Genomic DNA, 16309 nt, shown 5'->3' with positions numbered 1-16309 from the left:
CCCTAGGGCGCGCCACCCTCCTTGGCCGGCCCCCTCCTCCACTCCTTTATATACGGGGGCAGGGGGGCACCCCATAGACACAACAGTTGATCATTGATCTCTTAGCCGTGTGCGGTGCCCCCTCCACCATAGTCCTCGATAATATTGTAGCGGTGCTTAGGCGAAGCCCTGCGACGGTAAAACATCAAGATCGACACCACGCCGTCGTGCTGACGGAACTCATCCCCGACACTTTGCTGGATCAGAGTACGGGGATCGTCATCGAGATGAACGTGTGCTAGAACTCGGAGGTGCCGTAGTTTCGGTGCTTGATCGGTCGGGCCGTGAAGACGTACGACTACATCAACCGCGTTGTGCTAAGGCTTCCGCTTCCGGTCTACGAGGGTACGTAGACAACACTCTCCCCTCTCGTTGCTATGCATCACCATGTTCTTGCGTGTGCGTAGGAATTTTTTTGAAATTACTACGTTCCCCAACAGTGGCATCCGAGCCTAGGTTTTATGCGTTGATGTTATATGCACGAGTAGAACACAAGTGAGTTGTGGGCGATATAAGTCATACTGCTTACCAGCATGTCATACTTTGGTTTGGTGGTATTGTTGGATGAAGCGGCCCGGACCGACATTACGTGTACGCTTACGCGAGACTGGTTCTACCGACGTGCTTTGCACACAGGTGGCTGGCGGGTGTCAGTTTCTCCAACTTTCGTTGAACTGAGTGTGGCGACGCCCGGTCCTTGCGAAGGTTAAAACAACACCAACTTGACAAACTATTGTTGTGGTTTTGATGCATAGGTAAGAACGGTTCTTGCTAAGCCCGTAGCAGCCATGTAAAACTTGCAACAACAAAGTAGAGGACGTCTAACTTGTTTTTGCAGGGCATGTTGTGATGTGATATGGTCAAGACATGATGCTAAATTTTATTGTATGAGATGATCATGTTTTGTAACCGAGTTATCAGCAACTGGCAGGAGCCATATGGTTGTCGCTTTATTGTATGCAATGCAATCGCGCTGTAATGCTTTACTTTATCACTAAGCGGTAGCGATAGTCATGGAAGCATAAGATTGGCGAGACGGCAACGATGCTACGATGGAGATCAAGGTGTCGCACCGGTGATGATGGTGATCATGACGATGCTTCGGAGATGGAGATCACAAGCACAAGATGATGATGGCCATATCATATCACTTATATTGATTGCATGTGATGTTTATCTTTTATGCATCTTGTCTTGCTTTGATTGACGGTAGCATTATAAGATGATCTCTCACTAAATTTCAAGATAAAAGTGTTCTCCCTGAGTATGCACCATTGCCAAAGTTGGTCGTGCCCAGATACCACGTGATGATCGGGTGTGATAAGCTCTACGTCCATCTACAACGGGTGCAAGCCAGTGTTGCACACGCAGAATACTCAGGTTAAACTTGATGAGCCTAGCATATGCAGATATCGCCTCGGAACACTGAGACCGAAAGGTCGAGCGTGAATCATATAGTGATATGATCAACATAGTGATGTTCACCATTGAAAACTACTCCATTTCACGTGATGATCGGTTATGGTTTAGTTGATTTGGATCACGTGATCACTTAGAAGATTAGAGGGATGTCTTTCTAAGTGGGAGTTCTTAAGTAATATGATTAATTGAACTTAAATTTATCATGAACTTAGTACCTGATAGTATCTTGCTTGTTTATGTTTGATTGTAGATAGATGGCCCGTGCTATTGTTCCGTTGAATTTTAATGCGTTCCTTGAGAAAGCAAAGTTGAAAGATGATGGTAGCAATTATACGTACTGGGTCCGTAACTTGAGGATTATCCTCATTGCTGCACAGAAGAATTACATCCTAGAAGCACCGTTGGGTGCCAGGCCTGCTGCTGGAGCAACACCAGATGTTATGAACGTCTGGCAGAGCAAAGCTGATGACTACTCGATAGTTCAGTGTGCCATGCTTTACGGCTTAGAATCGGGACTCCAACGACGTTTTGAACGTCATGGAGCATATGAGATGTTCCAGGAGTTGAAGCTAATATTTCAAGCAAATGCCCGGATTGAGAGATATGAAGTCTCCAATAAGTTCTATAGCTGCAAGATGGAGGAGAACAGTTCTGTCAGTGAGCATATATTCAAAATGTCTTGGTATAATAATCACTTAATTCAACTGGGAGTTAATTTTCCGGATGATTGCGTCATTGACAGAGTTCTCCAATCACTTCCACCTAGCTACAAGAGCTTCATGATGAACTATAATATGCAAGGGATGGATAAGACGATTCCCTAGCTCTTCACAATGCTAAAAGCTGCGGAGGTAGAAATCAAGAAGGAGCATCAAGTGTTGATGGTCAACAAGACCACTAGTTTCAAGAAAAAGGGCAAAGGGAAGAAGAAGGGGAACTTCAAGAAGAACAACAAGCAAGCTACTGCTCAGGAGAAGAAACCCAAGTCTGGACCTAAGCCTGAAACTGAGTGCTTCTACTGCAAGCAGACTGGTCACTAGAAGCGGAACTGCCCCAAGTATTTGGCGGATAACAAGATGGCAAGGTGAACAAAGGTATATGTGATATACATGTTATTGATGTGTACCTTACTAGAGCTCGCAGTAGCACCTGGGTATTTGATACTGGTTCTGTTGCTAATATTTGCAACTCGAAACAGGGACTACGGATTAAGCGAACACTGGCGAAGGACGAGGTGACGATGCGCGTGGGAAATGGTTCCAAAGTCGATGTGATCGCGGTCGGCACACTACCTCTACATCTACCATTGGGATTAGTATTAGACCTAAATGATTGTTATTTGGTGCCAGCGTTGAGCATGAGCACTATATCTGGATCTTGTTTGATGCGAGACGGTTATTCATTTAAATCAGAGAATAATGGTTGTTCTATTTATATGAGTAATATCTTTTATGGTCATGCGCCCTTGAAGAGTGGTCTATTTTTGATGAATCTCGATAGTAGTGATACACATATTCATAATGTTGAAGCCAAAAGATGCAGAGTTGATAATGATAGTGCAACTTATTTGTGGCACTGCCGTTTAGGTCATATCGGTGTAAAGCGCTTGATGAAACTCCATACCGATGGACTTTTGGAACCACTTGATTATGAATCACTTGGTACTTCTGAACCGTGCCTCATGGGCAAGATGACTAAAACGTCGTTCTCCGTTACTATGGAGAGAGCAATAGATTTGTTGGAGATCATACATACAGATGTATGTGGTCCAATGTATGTTGAAGCTCGTGGCGAATATCGTTATTTTCTCACCTTCACAGATGATTTAAGCAGATATGGGTATATCTACTTAATGAAACATAAGTCTGAAACATTTGAAAAGTTTAAAGAATTTTAGAGTGAAGTTGAAAATCATCGTAACAAGAAAATAAAGTTTCTACGATCTGATCGTGGATGAGAATATTTGAGTTACGAGTTTGGTTTACATTTGAAACAATGCGGAATAGTTTTGCAACTCACGCCACCCAGAACACCACAACGTAATGGTGTGTCCAAACGTCGTAATCGTACTTTACTTGATATGGTGCGATCTATGATGTCTCTTACAGATTTACCGCTATCGTTTTGGGGTTATGCTTTAGAGACGGCCGCATTCACGTTAAATAGGGCACCATCAAAATCCATTGAGACGACGCCTTATGAACTATGGTTTGGCAAGAAACCAAAGTTGTCGTTTCTGAAAGTTTGGGGCTGTGATGCTTATGTGAAAAAGCTTCAACCTGATAAGCTCGAACCCAAATCGGAGAAATGTGTCTTCATAGGATGCCCGAAGGAGACTGTTGGGTACACCTTCTATCACAGATCCGAAGGCAAGACATTTGTTGCTAAGAATGGATCCTTTCTAGAGAAGGAGTTTCTCTCGAAAGAAGTGAGTGGGAGGAAAGTAGAACTTGATGAGGTAACTGTACCTGCTCCCTTATTGGAAAGTAGTACATCACAGAAACCGGTTTCTGTGACACCTACACCAATTAGTGAGGACGCTAATGATGATGATCATGAAACTTCAGAACAAGTTACTACTAAACCTCATAGATCAACCAGAGTAAGATCCGCACCAGAGTGGTATGGTAATCCTGTTCTAGAAGTCATGCTACTAGATCATGATGAACCTACGAACTATGAAGAAGTGATGGTGAGCCCAGATTCCGCAAAATGGCTTGAAGCCATGAAATCTGAGATGGGATCCATGTATGAGAACAAAGTGTGGACTTTGGTTGACTTGCCCAATGATCGGCAAGCAATTGAGAATAAATGGATCTTCAAGAAGAAGACTGACGCTGACGGTAATGTTACTGTCTACAAAGCTCGACTTGTCGCAAAAGGTTTTCGACAAGTTCAAGGGATTGACTACGATGAGACCTTCTCACCCATAGCGATGCTTAAGTCTGTCCGAATCATGTTAGCAATTGCCGCATTTTATGATTATGAAATTTGGCAGATGGATGTCAAAACTGCATTCCTGAATGGATTTCTGGAAGAAGAGTTGTATATGATGCAGCTGGAAGGTTTTGTCGATCCAAAGGGAGCTAACAAAGTGTGCAAGCTCCAGCGATCCATTTATGGACTGGTGCAAGCATCTCGGAGTTGGAATAAACGCTTTGATAGTGTGATCAAAGTATTTGGTTTTATACAGACTTTTGGAGAAGCCTGTATTTACAAAAAGGTGAGTGGGAGCTCTGTAGCATTTCTGATATTATATGTGGATGACATATTGCTAATCGGAAATGATATAGAATTTCTGGATAGCATAAAGGGATACTTGAATAAGAGTTTTTCAATGGAAGACCTCGGTGAAGCTGCTTACATATTGGGCATTAAGATCTATAGAGATAGATCAAGACGCTTAATTGGACTTTCACAAAGCACATACCTTGACAAAGTTTTGAAGAAGTTCAAAATGGATCAAGCAAAGAAAGGGTTCTTGCCTGTGTTACAAGGTGTGAAGTTGAGTAAGACTCAATGCCCGACCACTGCAGAAGATAGAGAGAAAATGAAAGATGTTCCCTATGCTTCAGCCATAGGCTCTATCATGTATGCAATGCTGTGTACCAGACCTGATGTGTGCCTTGCTATAAGTCTAGCAGGGAGGTACCAAAGTAATCCAGGAGTGGATCACTGGACAGCGGTCAAGAACATCCTGAAATACCTGAAAAGGACTATGGATATGTTTCCCGTATATGGAGGTGACAAAGAGCTCATCATAAATGGTTACGTTGATGCAAGCTTTGACACTGATCCAGACGATTCTAAATCGCAAACCGGATACGTATTTACATTAAACGGTGGAGCTGTCAGTTGGTGCAGTTCTAAACAAAGCGTCATGGCGGGATCTACATGTGAAGCGGAGTACATAGCTGCTTCGGAAGCAGCAAACGAAGGAGTCTGGATGAAGGAGTTCATATCCGATCTAGGTGTCATACCTAGTGCATCGAGTCCAATGAAAATCTTTTGTGACAATACTGGTGGAATTGCCTTGGCAAAGGAATCGAGATTTCACAAAAGAACCAAGCACATCAAGAGACGTTTCAATTCCATCTGGGATCTAGTCCAGGTGGGAGACATAGAGATTTGCAAGATACATACGGATCTGAATGTAGTAGACCCATTGACTAAGCCTCTTCCACGAGCAAAACATGATCAGCACCAAGGCTCCATGGGTGTTAGAATCATTACTGTGTAATCTAGATTATTGACTCTAGTGCAAGTGGGAGACTGAAGGAAATATGCCCTAGAGGCAATAATAAAGTTATTATTTATTTCCTTATATCATGATAAATTTTTATTATTCATGCTAGAATTGTATTAACCGAAAACATAATACTTGTGTGAATACATAGACAAACAAAGTGTCACTAGTATGCCTCTACTTGACTAGCTCGTTAATCGAAGATGGTTATGTTTCCTAACCATAGACATGAGTTGTCATTTGATTAACGGGATCACATCATTAGGAGAATGATGTGATTGACATGACCCATTCCATTAGCTTAGCACCCGATCGTTTAGTATGTTGCTATTGCTTTCTTCATGACTTATACATGTTCCTATGACTATGAGATTATGCAACTCCCGTTTATCGGAGGAACACTTTGTGTGCTACCAAACGTCACAACGTAACTGGGTGATTATAAAGGTGCTCTATAGGTGTCTCCAAAGGTACATGTTGGGTTGGCGTATTTCGAGATTAGGATTTGTCACTCCGATTGTCGGAGAGGTATCTCTGGGCCCTCTCGGTAATGCACATCACTTAAGCCTTGCAAGCAATGCAACTAATAAGTTAGTTGCAAGATGATGTATTACAGAACGAGTAAAGAGACTTGCCGGTAACGAGATTGAACTAGGTATTGAGATACCGACGATCGAATCTCGGGCAAGTAACATACCGATGACAAAGGGAACAAACGTATGTTGTTATGCGGTCTGACCAATAAAGATCTTCATAGAATATGTAGGAGCCAATATGAGCATCTAGGTTCCGCTACTGGTTATTGACCGGAGACGTGTCTCGGTCATGTCTACATTGTTCTCGAACCCGTAGGGTCCGCACGCTTAACGTTACAATGACAGTTTCATTATGAGTTTATATACTTTGATGTACCGAAGGTTGTTCGGAGTCCCGGTTGTGATCACGGACTTGACGAGGAGTCTCGAAATGGTCAAGACATAAATATCGATATATTGGACGACTATATTTGGACACCGGAAAGGTTCCGGGTGAGATTGGGACAATACCGGATCACCGGGAGGTTATCGGAACCCCCCGGGAGGTATATGGGCCTTATTGGGCCTTAGTGGAAAGAAGGGGAAAGGAGCAAGGGAGGGGGCGCCCCCCCAAGCCCAATCCGAATTGGGAAGGGGGCCGGCCCCCCCTTTCCTTCCTCCCTCCTTCCTCTTCCTTCCCTCTCCTACTCCTAATAGGAAAAAGGGGAGTCCTACTCCCTGTGGGAGTTGGACTCCCCCCTAGGGCGCGCCACCCTCCTTGGCCGGCCCCTCCTCCACTCCTTTATATACGGGGGCAGGGGGGCACCCCATAGACACAACAGTTGATCATTGATCTCTTAGCCGTGTGCGGTGCCCCCCTCCACCATAGTCCTCGATAATATTGTAGCGGTGCTTAGGCGAATCCCTGCGACGGTAATACATCAAGATCGTCACCACGCCGTCGTGCTGACGGAACTCATCCCCGACACTTTGCTGGATCAGAGTCCGGGGATCGTCATCGAGCTGAACGTGTGCTAGAACTCGGAGGTGCCGTAGTTTCAGTGATTGATCGGTCGGGTCGTGAAGACGTACGACTACATCAACCGCGTTGTGCTAACGCTTCCGCTTCCGGTCTACGAGGGTATGTAGACAACACTCTCCCCTCTCGTTGCTATGCATCACCATGTTCTTGCGTGTACGTAGGAATTTTTTTGAAATTACTACGTTCCCCAACACAAATGTGATGTGACTTTTGTCAGATGGACGTAAGGTTGAGTCCATGAGAAGACTTCTCTTGCCAGTCATATGATTAGTACATCCACTATCAATAATCCATTCTGAAGTAGCTAGTGTCATACCCTACAGTGCAGTTATGGGGATAGGCTTCACGAAGAGCATTGTGAAGCATAAACATTTGACGAGCAAGAGGATTATTAAAGCTTAGATCGAGGTTAGGACTGATAGGGCAAGTAGCAAGCGACTCAGGAACAAAATACATCATAAGACCATTTGGGCATTTGATCTTGCGCCCTACAAGATGTTTAAGGTCCCCAGCAATAGCTTCAGACGCATTTGATTTTCGGCTGGAGACCTTTCCCCGCAAAAGAGAGTTAAGCTTTCTTAGCCACCCACATCTTCAAGGGTGGCTTCGAAGCAATGAGTCTAAGTGCAACATCTGAGAACTTTGGCTTTGGAGCCCTAGCAAATAGTCTTGCAGGTGGAGAATAGTACTCATAAGAATAAACAGAGTAGTTCTGGGTCTTATGAACATGGCGGTTTGATGAAACACGCTCGTATTCATAGGCCTGAGTACGGTTTCCCTGCAAAACATTTGCGTTAGTGCGACTCAGGCGAGTCCTCTGTCTGTATGAAGCCTTTGGACCATATGAAGCCTGTGGTCTGGGGTTTGTCTTCTTCACTTGTGGTGTCATGACGACATTCACATGAAGATTCTCCAGACACTTTTTCGGCACCCAGACTTTCTTCATAGGTGGCCCATTCCTACAGTTAGTACCAATATACCTGGCAAGCACTTCACCATTCTGATTTTTAAACAGTTTATAGTTTGCATCAAAGGATTCATCAATGATGATGGGATTAGGACAAGTGAAGCCAGATAGGGTGGATGGATCCACTGAAGGTTCCTTTGTAGCAACCCATGTGGTTTTGGGGTACTGCTCAGGTTTCCAGTAAGAGCCATCAACATTCATTTTCCTTTCGAACCTAACACCCTCTTTCCTAGGGTTTCGGTTCAGAATCTGCCTTTTGAGGACATCACATAGTGTGTGATGCCCTTTGAGACTTTTGTACATCCCTGTTTCAAGCAATGTCTTCAACCTAGCATTTTCATCAGCAATAGCAGTGCCATCCTCAGCAGAGGGGTTAGTTACCACATCAACAGTTGAAGATATTCACACGAAGATTCTCTAGACACTTTATCGGCAGCCAGACTTTCTTCATAGGTGGCCCATTCCTACAGTTAGTACCAATATACCTGGCAAGCACTTCACCATTCTGATTTTTAAAAAGTTTATAGTTTGCATCAAAGGATTCATCAATGATGATGGGATTAGGACAAGTGAAGCCAGATAGGGTGGATGGATCCACTGAAGGTTCCTTTGCAGCAACCCATGTGGTTTTGGGGTACTGCTCAGGTTTCCAGTAAGAGCCATCAGCATTCATTTTCCTTTCGAACCTAACACCCTCTTTCCTAGGGTTTCGGTTCAGAATCTGCCTTTTGAGGACATCACATAGTGTGTGATGCCCTTTGAGACTTTTGTACATCCCTGTTTCAAGCAATGTCTTCAACCTAGCATTTTCATCAGCAATAGCAGTGCCATCCTCAGCAGAGGGGTTAGTTACCACATCAACAGTTGAAGATATTGCAACAGTAGCAGCAGTAGAACATCCAGCAACAGAAGTAGCGTTATCACGCTCAATGCATTTAAGACATGGTGGTTCAAATCCTTCCTGAGCGGGACTGATCTGTTTGGCGCGAAGTGACTCGTTTTGCTTTTGAAGATCTTCATGAGCCGCTCTCAATTTCTCAAGATCTTGCTTCCTTTGAAGATAATCATAGGAAAGCTTTTCATGAGTTATTGAGAGCGTTTCATGACGACTTTCAACTTCCTCATACTTAACATGAAGATTTTTTATGTCTTCAATTAAGGACTGAGATCGAGTCATTTCAGCATCTAACAAGTCATCGCTTTTGTCTAACAGTTTTTGAATATGTTCCATAGCTTTCTGTAGTTCAGTTGCAATTTTAGCAAGTGTTTTGTAGCTGGGTTTGGAACCACAATCAGAGTCATCTTCACTGGATGTTTGATAGTGAGTAATGCGTGAGTTTACCTTGGCACCGCGTGCCATGAAGCAGTAGGTGGGAGCGGAGTTGTCCTTGTCATTAGCATCGGCGTCAGTGTCGAAGTCATTGTCTTCTGTGTTGAAGATGGACTTGGCAACATAGGCTGTAGCCAGACTTGCAACGCCAGAATCGGACTCCTCCTCAGACTCCACCTCTGCCTCCTCAGAAGCAGACTCCTCCTCTGAATCCATTTCCTTGCCAACAAACACATGAGTCTTGCCAGATGAGCTCTTCTTGTGTGATGAAGACTTTGAGGAAGACTTGGAAGAAGACTTTGAGTATTTCTTCTTCTTCTTGTCGTCAGAATCATATTCCTTGCTCTTCTTCTTCTTCTTCTTCTTCTTCTTGTTGTTCTCATTGTTCCACTGCGTACACTCAGAAATGTAGTGACCAGGTTTCTTGCACTTGTGGCATGTTCTCTTCTTGTAGTCATGAGCAGAAGCTTCATCATTCCTTGAGCTGGATCGTGAGGACTTTCTGAAGCCTTTCTTCTTGGTGAATTTCTGGAACTTCTTCACAAGCATAGCAAGCTCCTTTCTAATGTCTTTAGGATCATCAGAACTGCAGTCAGATTCTTCTTCAGATGAGGAAACAACTTTTGCCTTCAAGGCACGAGTTCGGCCATAGTTGGGACCGTAGATGTCTCTTTTCTCAGAAAGCTGAAACTCATGTGTGTTGAGCCTTTCAAGTATGTCAGACGGATCGAGTCTCTTGAAGTCAGGGCGTTCTTGTATCATCAGGGCTAGAGTGTCAAACGAGCTGTCAAGTGATCTCAGGAGTGTCTTGACAATTTCATGCTTGGTGATCTCAGTAGCACCGAGAGCTTGAAGCTCATTTGTGATGTCAGTGAGTCAATCGAACATGAGCTGAACATTCTCATTGTCGTTTCTCTTGAAGCGGTCGAAGAGGTTGCGAAGGACACTCATCCTTTGATCTCTCTGGGTTGAGACGCCTTTGTTGACCTTGGAGAGCCAGTCCCAGACTAGCTTAGAGGTTTCTAGAGCACTCACACGGCCATACTGCCCTTTTGTCAGATGACCATAGATGATGTTCTTGGCAGTGGAATCTAGTTGAACAAACTTCTTGACATCAGCAGCGGTGACACCTTCACCAGCCTTGGGAACGCCATTCTTGACGACATACCAGAGGTCGACATTAATGGTTTCAAGATGCATGCGCATCTTATTCTTCCAGTAGGGATATTCAGTTCCATCGAAGACGGGGCACGCAGCGGAGACTTTGATTATCCCTGCAGTCGACATAGCTAAAACTCCAGGTGGTTAAACCGAATCACACAGAACAAGGGAGTACCTTGCTCTGATACCAATTAAAAGTGCTAGTGATCGACTAGAGGGGGGTGAATAGGTGATTTTTATGAAAGTCTTCAAAACATGGAAGTTTCGAAGACAAACGATAGAAATAAACCTATTACCATGCAGCAGAAGGTAGACTACACTAGGCAAGCCATAGTCAAGTATTCAATGAAGTGAAAGCACAAAGACTAATAGCAGCTAGGCAGTATGGATCAGGATGGAACATAGTATGAAGCCAATCAGAACAAGCAGTCACACAGTGAAGACAACAATATAATGCAAACAGGCAATGACTTCACAAGGACCAACTGTAATAAAGAGATGGGAAGGATAGAACTAGTTGCTCGTTAAATACAATGATTTGTTGGACCAGTTCCAGTTGCTGTGACAACTGTACGTCTGGTTAGGGAGGCTGAGATTTAACTCAGAAGACCGTGTCTTCACCTTATTCCCCTTGAGCTAAGGACACCCAGTCCTCGCCCAATCATTCTGGTAAGTCTTCAAGGTAGACTTCCAAACCTTCACAGACTTCGTTCACCGGTGATCCACAATGACTCTTGGATGCTCAGAACGCGACGCCTAACCGGCTGGAGGATTCACAGTCCTCAAGTGTAATAAGTCTTCAGATCACACAGACAGGAAGACTTCAGTGATGCCTAACACTCTTTGGCTCTGGGTGTTTAGGGCTTTGTCCCCGCAAGGATTTCTCTCTCAAAGGCTTTGAGGTGGGTTGCTCTCAAACGACAAAAGCCGTGCACTAACTCTGAGCAGCCAACCAATTTATGGTGTAAGGGGTGGGCTATTTATAGCCACTAGGCAACCTGACCTGATTTGTCCTAAATGACCCTGGGTCAGATTTCAAACACACACGGCAACTTTACTTGGGCTACAAGCAAAGCTGACTTATCCAGCTCTGGATAAGATTTGCTCTCATTGTCTTCGCTCGAAGACATAGGATTTTGGTTAAACATCACTTCAGTCATTCTGACTGGTTCACTTGGACCCCACTTAACAGTACGGTGGTACTATGACTCAACAAAGAAGAAAAGGAAACAACGAAACAACTAAGTCTTCGCGTTCCATAGTCTTCACTCAATGTCTTCTCTTGTCATAGTCTTCAATGTGAATATCTTCACATACCATCTTTGTCTTTGATGTCTTCATACATTTTTAGGGGTCATCTCCGGTAGGAAAACCGAATCAATGAGGGACTATTACCTGTGTTATCCTGCAATTCTCACAAACACATTAGTCCCTCAACCAGGTTTGTCGTCAATACTCCAAAACCAACTAGGGGTGGCACTAGATGCACTTACAGAAAGTTATCATCTCATGGAAAGATCGGAACCCTCTCCTCTAGCACCAAGGGACCAATAAATCAGGACATAAGTAGTTTTCAAGTTAGAAACATCATTAGGTTGGCTCCTAGTGTTGGCTCCGATTGAAATGTAGTCATGAAACCTTTATTCCATATGGTGCTATCTCTGGCATATGATGGCTACCTCTAAGAACACAAAAAACATAGCATAAAAGGTTTATACCTTATGTACATTTTTTCATAACTTATACCTAGTGTACAATGATTTGAGGCCCTCCCATTTTTACCTGGAGCTCTAGCTAAGTTTCTGGAACCCTCGACCCCCGACTATTCCTCAAATGTGGCACATGGGCCATAGTTGACTCACACAAATGGTCCAAAGTATTCAACAAAATCCATATTCAAAATGCTACAATTTAACAATAATATTTGTATTGTATGTATATATAAAAGAGGTAAAAATAGAGATAAAATACCAATATTTTTGACATCCCATCGATATACATAGGTCAATCGTAAACACGAACACTTCCACACGTCCAATATGAATATATTGCATCCCCATGCCCTTTCTGTTAGCCTGTCATGTCACTCATGTGCGATGGTGACAAGCTGCTTCCCAATGTTGTGCCTAGAGAAGAGCCCGATGAGCGCCGTCGACACATTCTCGATCCCCTCAGCAACATCCTCAACAACACCGATCTTCCCTTCCTTGAGGTAACCCGCTATCTCCTCCTCGAACTTGTTGTAGGTCCCGAAGTAGTCCAGGACCATGAATCCCTCCATGCGGATGCGCTTGGCAACCAAGCAAAAGAGGTTAGGGGCACCATTCGGCTGCTCCAGGTTGTACTGCGAGATCATCCCACACACGGTGATCCGGCCATTCATCCTCATGTTGGGCAGCACCGCGGCTAGCATCGCACCGCCCACGTTCTCGAAGTAGATGTCAATGCCCTGCGGGAAGCATCTGAGAGGAAATATCACGGGGGAGGGAACCATGTTTAGCTTTTGTTTCTTTTTTGTGGAAAAGGTTAGTAGCCATTTGTGATTGGAACTTAGAATTTCATAAGGAAAATGGCTTTTAGAACCTCTTTAGTGCGGCGTTGAGGTCCTCTTCCTTCTTGTAGTTGAAAGCATCGTCAAAGCCAAACTTGGTTTTTAGGATGTTGACCTGCAGTTACCATAAAGACAAAGAATTTTCTCATACTTTCACCTTTCAAAGTTGAACGGTGGGACTCCTCCATTATACTTTGGCATTCCTGTACATATTATTAAAAGCATAGAAGAGAAATTGAGAATAACTTGGTTACTTGCAGGCTAGATTTCTGACTTTAGGAGGTAGGATTACAATGATTTACATACTCTCCATCATCTGAGTCCATGATGGAGTGATTACAATGATTTACTTCTTTAGGGCTAGGGTTCTTTGGCAAGGGGACAAGAAAGGTAAATATAACACCTTGCCAATTGGCCAGGGGTTACTATAAAATGGTTATCATTGAAAATGTGCATACATGCTGACTTTCTTCACAATGGAATGGTCGAATATAATTCACTTAGTAGAAATAACTAGTATTATGATCCCAATGGTAAAGCATGCAACCATTATAAAAGCCGTCACATTATTTTCATACCATTACGGAGCTCTCCCTCCGTAAAGAAATATAAGATCGCTTAGATCACTAATATAGTAATCTAAATGATCTTATATTTCTTTAGAGAGGGGGTATATTTTAGGTTAGTGAAAAACTCTTGAAGTTATTCAACCAATTCATCATTCAATTGCGGGAGTGAAATATTAGACAATTTCAGTGATACAGAGCACGTGGAAAAAATGAGTATGCAGAAAAAAGGAAAACCTTCTCATCGGAACCAGCACTGCCAACCACATAGCAGCCAGTGATCTTGGCAAGCTGTCCAACAAGCTGCCCGACGGCGCCCGATGCTGATGAGATGAAAACATAGTCGCCTTGCTTTGGTTTTGATACGTCGAAAAATCCAGCATACGCAGTAAGTCCAGCCATGCCTGCATTAGCGAATTTCTTGGAAATTTAGTAAATAAATAAATAGTGTATTTTATGAGTTTTAAAACTTCGCTAGCGGAAGTAAATTGCATGAATATACGAAAACACCAAGCTTAGATCATACCAATTCCCTTTTTTGAGGGGAGAAGAGCCTAAATCGTAGCACTGATGAGCTTGATGTCTTATTCTTTTTCTACATATAATTTAGCCATCCATTTTGATTTGTGGCTGTGAAATTCCATGGTATGGTTCCTTGAAGGAAGGTGCATCTATGAATCTCTGGACGTTATCTTAGAGATCTGACTAGTATATTCCCTTTCCGTCCTATTTCTTTATTCTGATATCTGTCCTCATTAACTAACTAGCATAACTTATACGTGCTTCCAAAACTTGGGAAAGTTCATTCGTAGTTTCTATGTATAAGTTGTTTTATGTAAAACAAGTAGTCAAGCACACCAATTAGACATCACCACAAAGAAAAAAAGAAACAAATAAATGGTGACAAACTAGGGTGCCATATGTGGAAGTTAGGACAAATGAACTCTTGCAATTCTGGATTGTGAATCGAAAGGCCTTGGCCGATCTTTATTAATTTTCGAGGGTACGCAAAATGCGTACCTTAGCTTTATAGAAGGAGAGAATTACAGCCATACAACCACATCTACCTCTCGCTGCGAACAACGAGCGTAGCACAACTCCACACCTGACCCAAACAAAGGAAACCACACACGACAACCCATTACGACATACAAGAGCCTACCCAAAACCGATATCCTCGCCGCGTCTCGACCGACGCCGGAGATCATCGAAGAACAGCAACTCCAGCTTCCTTGGTAGAACCAGCGACGATCGTACATAGCGCCAGAGAAGAACGATCCGAGCAGCGGTGCACGCCGGAGGAGCGCAACATAGGGCCTCTTATCTCCAAGCACGAAGCTCCCAACAGAGGAACAACATCAGAAAGACGCTGCCGTCGTGCCGATCCTACGGATCGAGGCTTTCGCCCCGGAGATGGTTGCCGATACAAGGCAACGTGGGCAATGGCGCTACCCTCGGCGACGCCTCCAGGAAGGGGAATGACACCCACGGGTGCCATCGACGCCGGTCCGACCAAGGCCGAACAGAATTTTCATCCGTAGCATTGCACATTTCCACGCCACCAAGCTTCCGGCCAGCCCCGAAAGATGCCTCACACCGCCAACACCGCAGCCACTTGCAGTCGAAGCCACATCACTGCCGAGGAAGCACGCCTCCAGCCACCACCTTCAGCACACCAGGAACTGCAGCAACCACCAGTCGATGCGGGGATCAGATCCGTCGCGATGGCCTTCACCCGCACCTAGGGACTGCCACACAGATGAACCTAACCCGCACCATCAGCCACACTTCGACGCCAACTTCACCGAGGCATCACCGCCCGCGCCTCACACGTAGGTGGTCGAGCGCCCGCTGCTCGCCAGGCCCTGCCTAGCCGAGCCTCGCAGCGCCGCCGCCTCCATGGCTGCACATGCGCTGCCGCCTCCGACGAAGTCAGCGCACCACCCACAACCACTCACCCGCTGCACCCCTCGTGCAGATCCAGGGGACCGCCGTCGAGCATCCCGCCGTGAAACAGACTCCCGCAGCACCCCGACCGGGAGCCATCCAACGTGCCAGATTAGGCCCGAGAGCCACGGATCCGCGCACGGGAGGGCTGCCTGCCAGCCGACCCGACGCCAACCAGGGGCGCCACCACGGCGCCACAGGCCGGACGAGGCCGCGCCGCACCGCCCGGAGCAGGGCACCGCCGACCCCAGACGCCGCCGGCTCGCCCCGCGCCACTCCGCTCAGACGAGAGCCACGGACGCGCCGTGCCTCGCCAGAGCCACCCCCGCCCGCCGCCGGCACGCGAACCACGCCGGCGAGAGGACCTCCGCGCCAGATCTGGCGTCCCGCGCCACCAAGAGCCTGGAGAGGAGGGGAGAAACCCCGCCGCCGCCGACCCGTCCGGGCTTTGCCCGACGTCGTCCCTTGGCGGCGGCGAGGGGGAGGGGAGGCGGGGCGGGAAGACTGGCGGCGGCGCGATTTA

At 45.3% G+C, this 16309-nt stretch overlaps 1 protein-coding gene across 1 annotated transcript in view; it reads right to left on the bottom strand.

Moving 5' to 3' along the window:
• Positions 1-12632: 12632 nt before the first annotated feature.
• LOC119300236 (2-alkenal reductase (NADP(+)-dependent)-like) overlaps positions 12633-16309 on the bottom strand; it is a 13877-nt gene continuing 10200 nt past the window's right edge. The window contains exons 4-6 of the mRNA XM_037577261.1: positions 14077-14243; positions 13306-13388; positions 12633-13184 (exon numbers count right to left, since the gene is read on the bottom strand). Of these exons, the coding sequence (XP_037433158.1) occupies positions 12806-13184; positions 13306-13388; positions 14077-14243 (629 nt within the window). The 3' untranslated portion in view covers positions 12633-12805. The remainder of the gene's footprint in view (positions 13185-13305; positions 13389-14076; positions 14244-16309) is intronic.

This window comes from Triticum dicoccoides, chromosome 5A (assembly GCF_002162155.2).
Source record: "Triticum dicoccoides isolate Atlit2015 ecotype Zavitan chromosome 5A, WEW_v2.0, whole genome shotgun sequence".
NCBI lineage: Eukaryota > Viridiplantae > Streptophyta > Magnoliopsida > Poales > Poaceae > Triticum > Triticum dicoccoides.
This window is presented reverse-complemented; position numbering and strand designations above follow the sequence as displayed.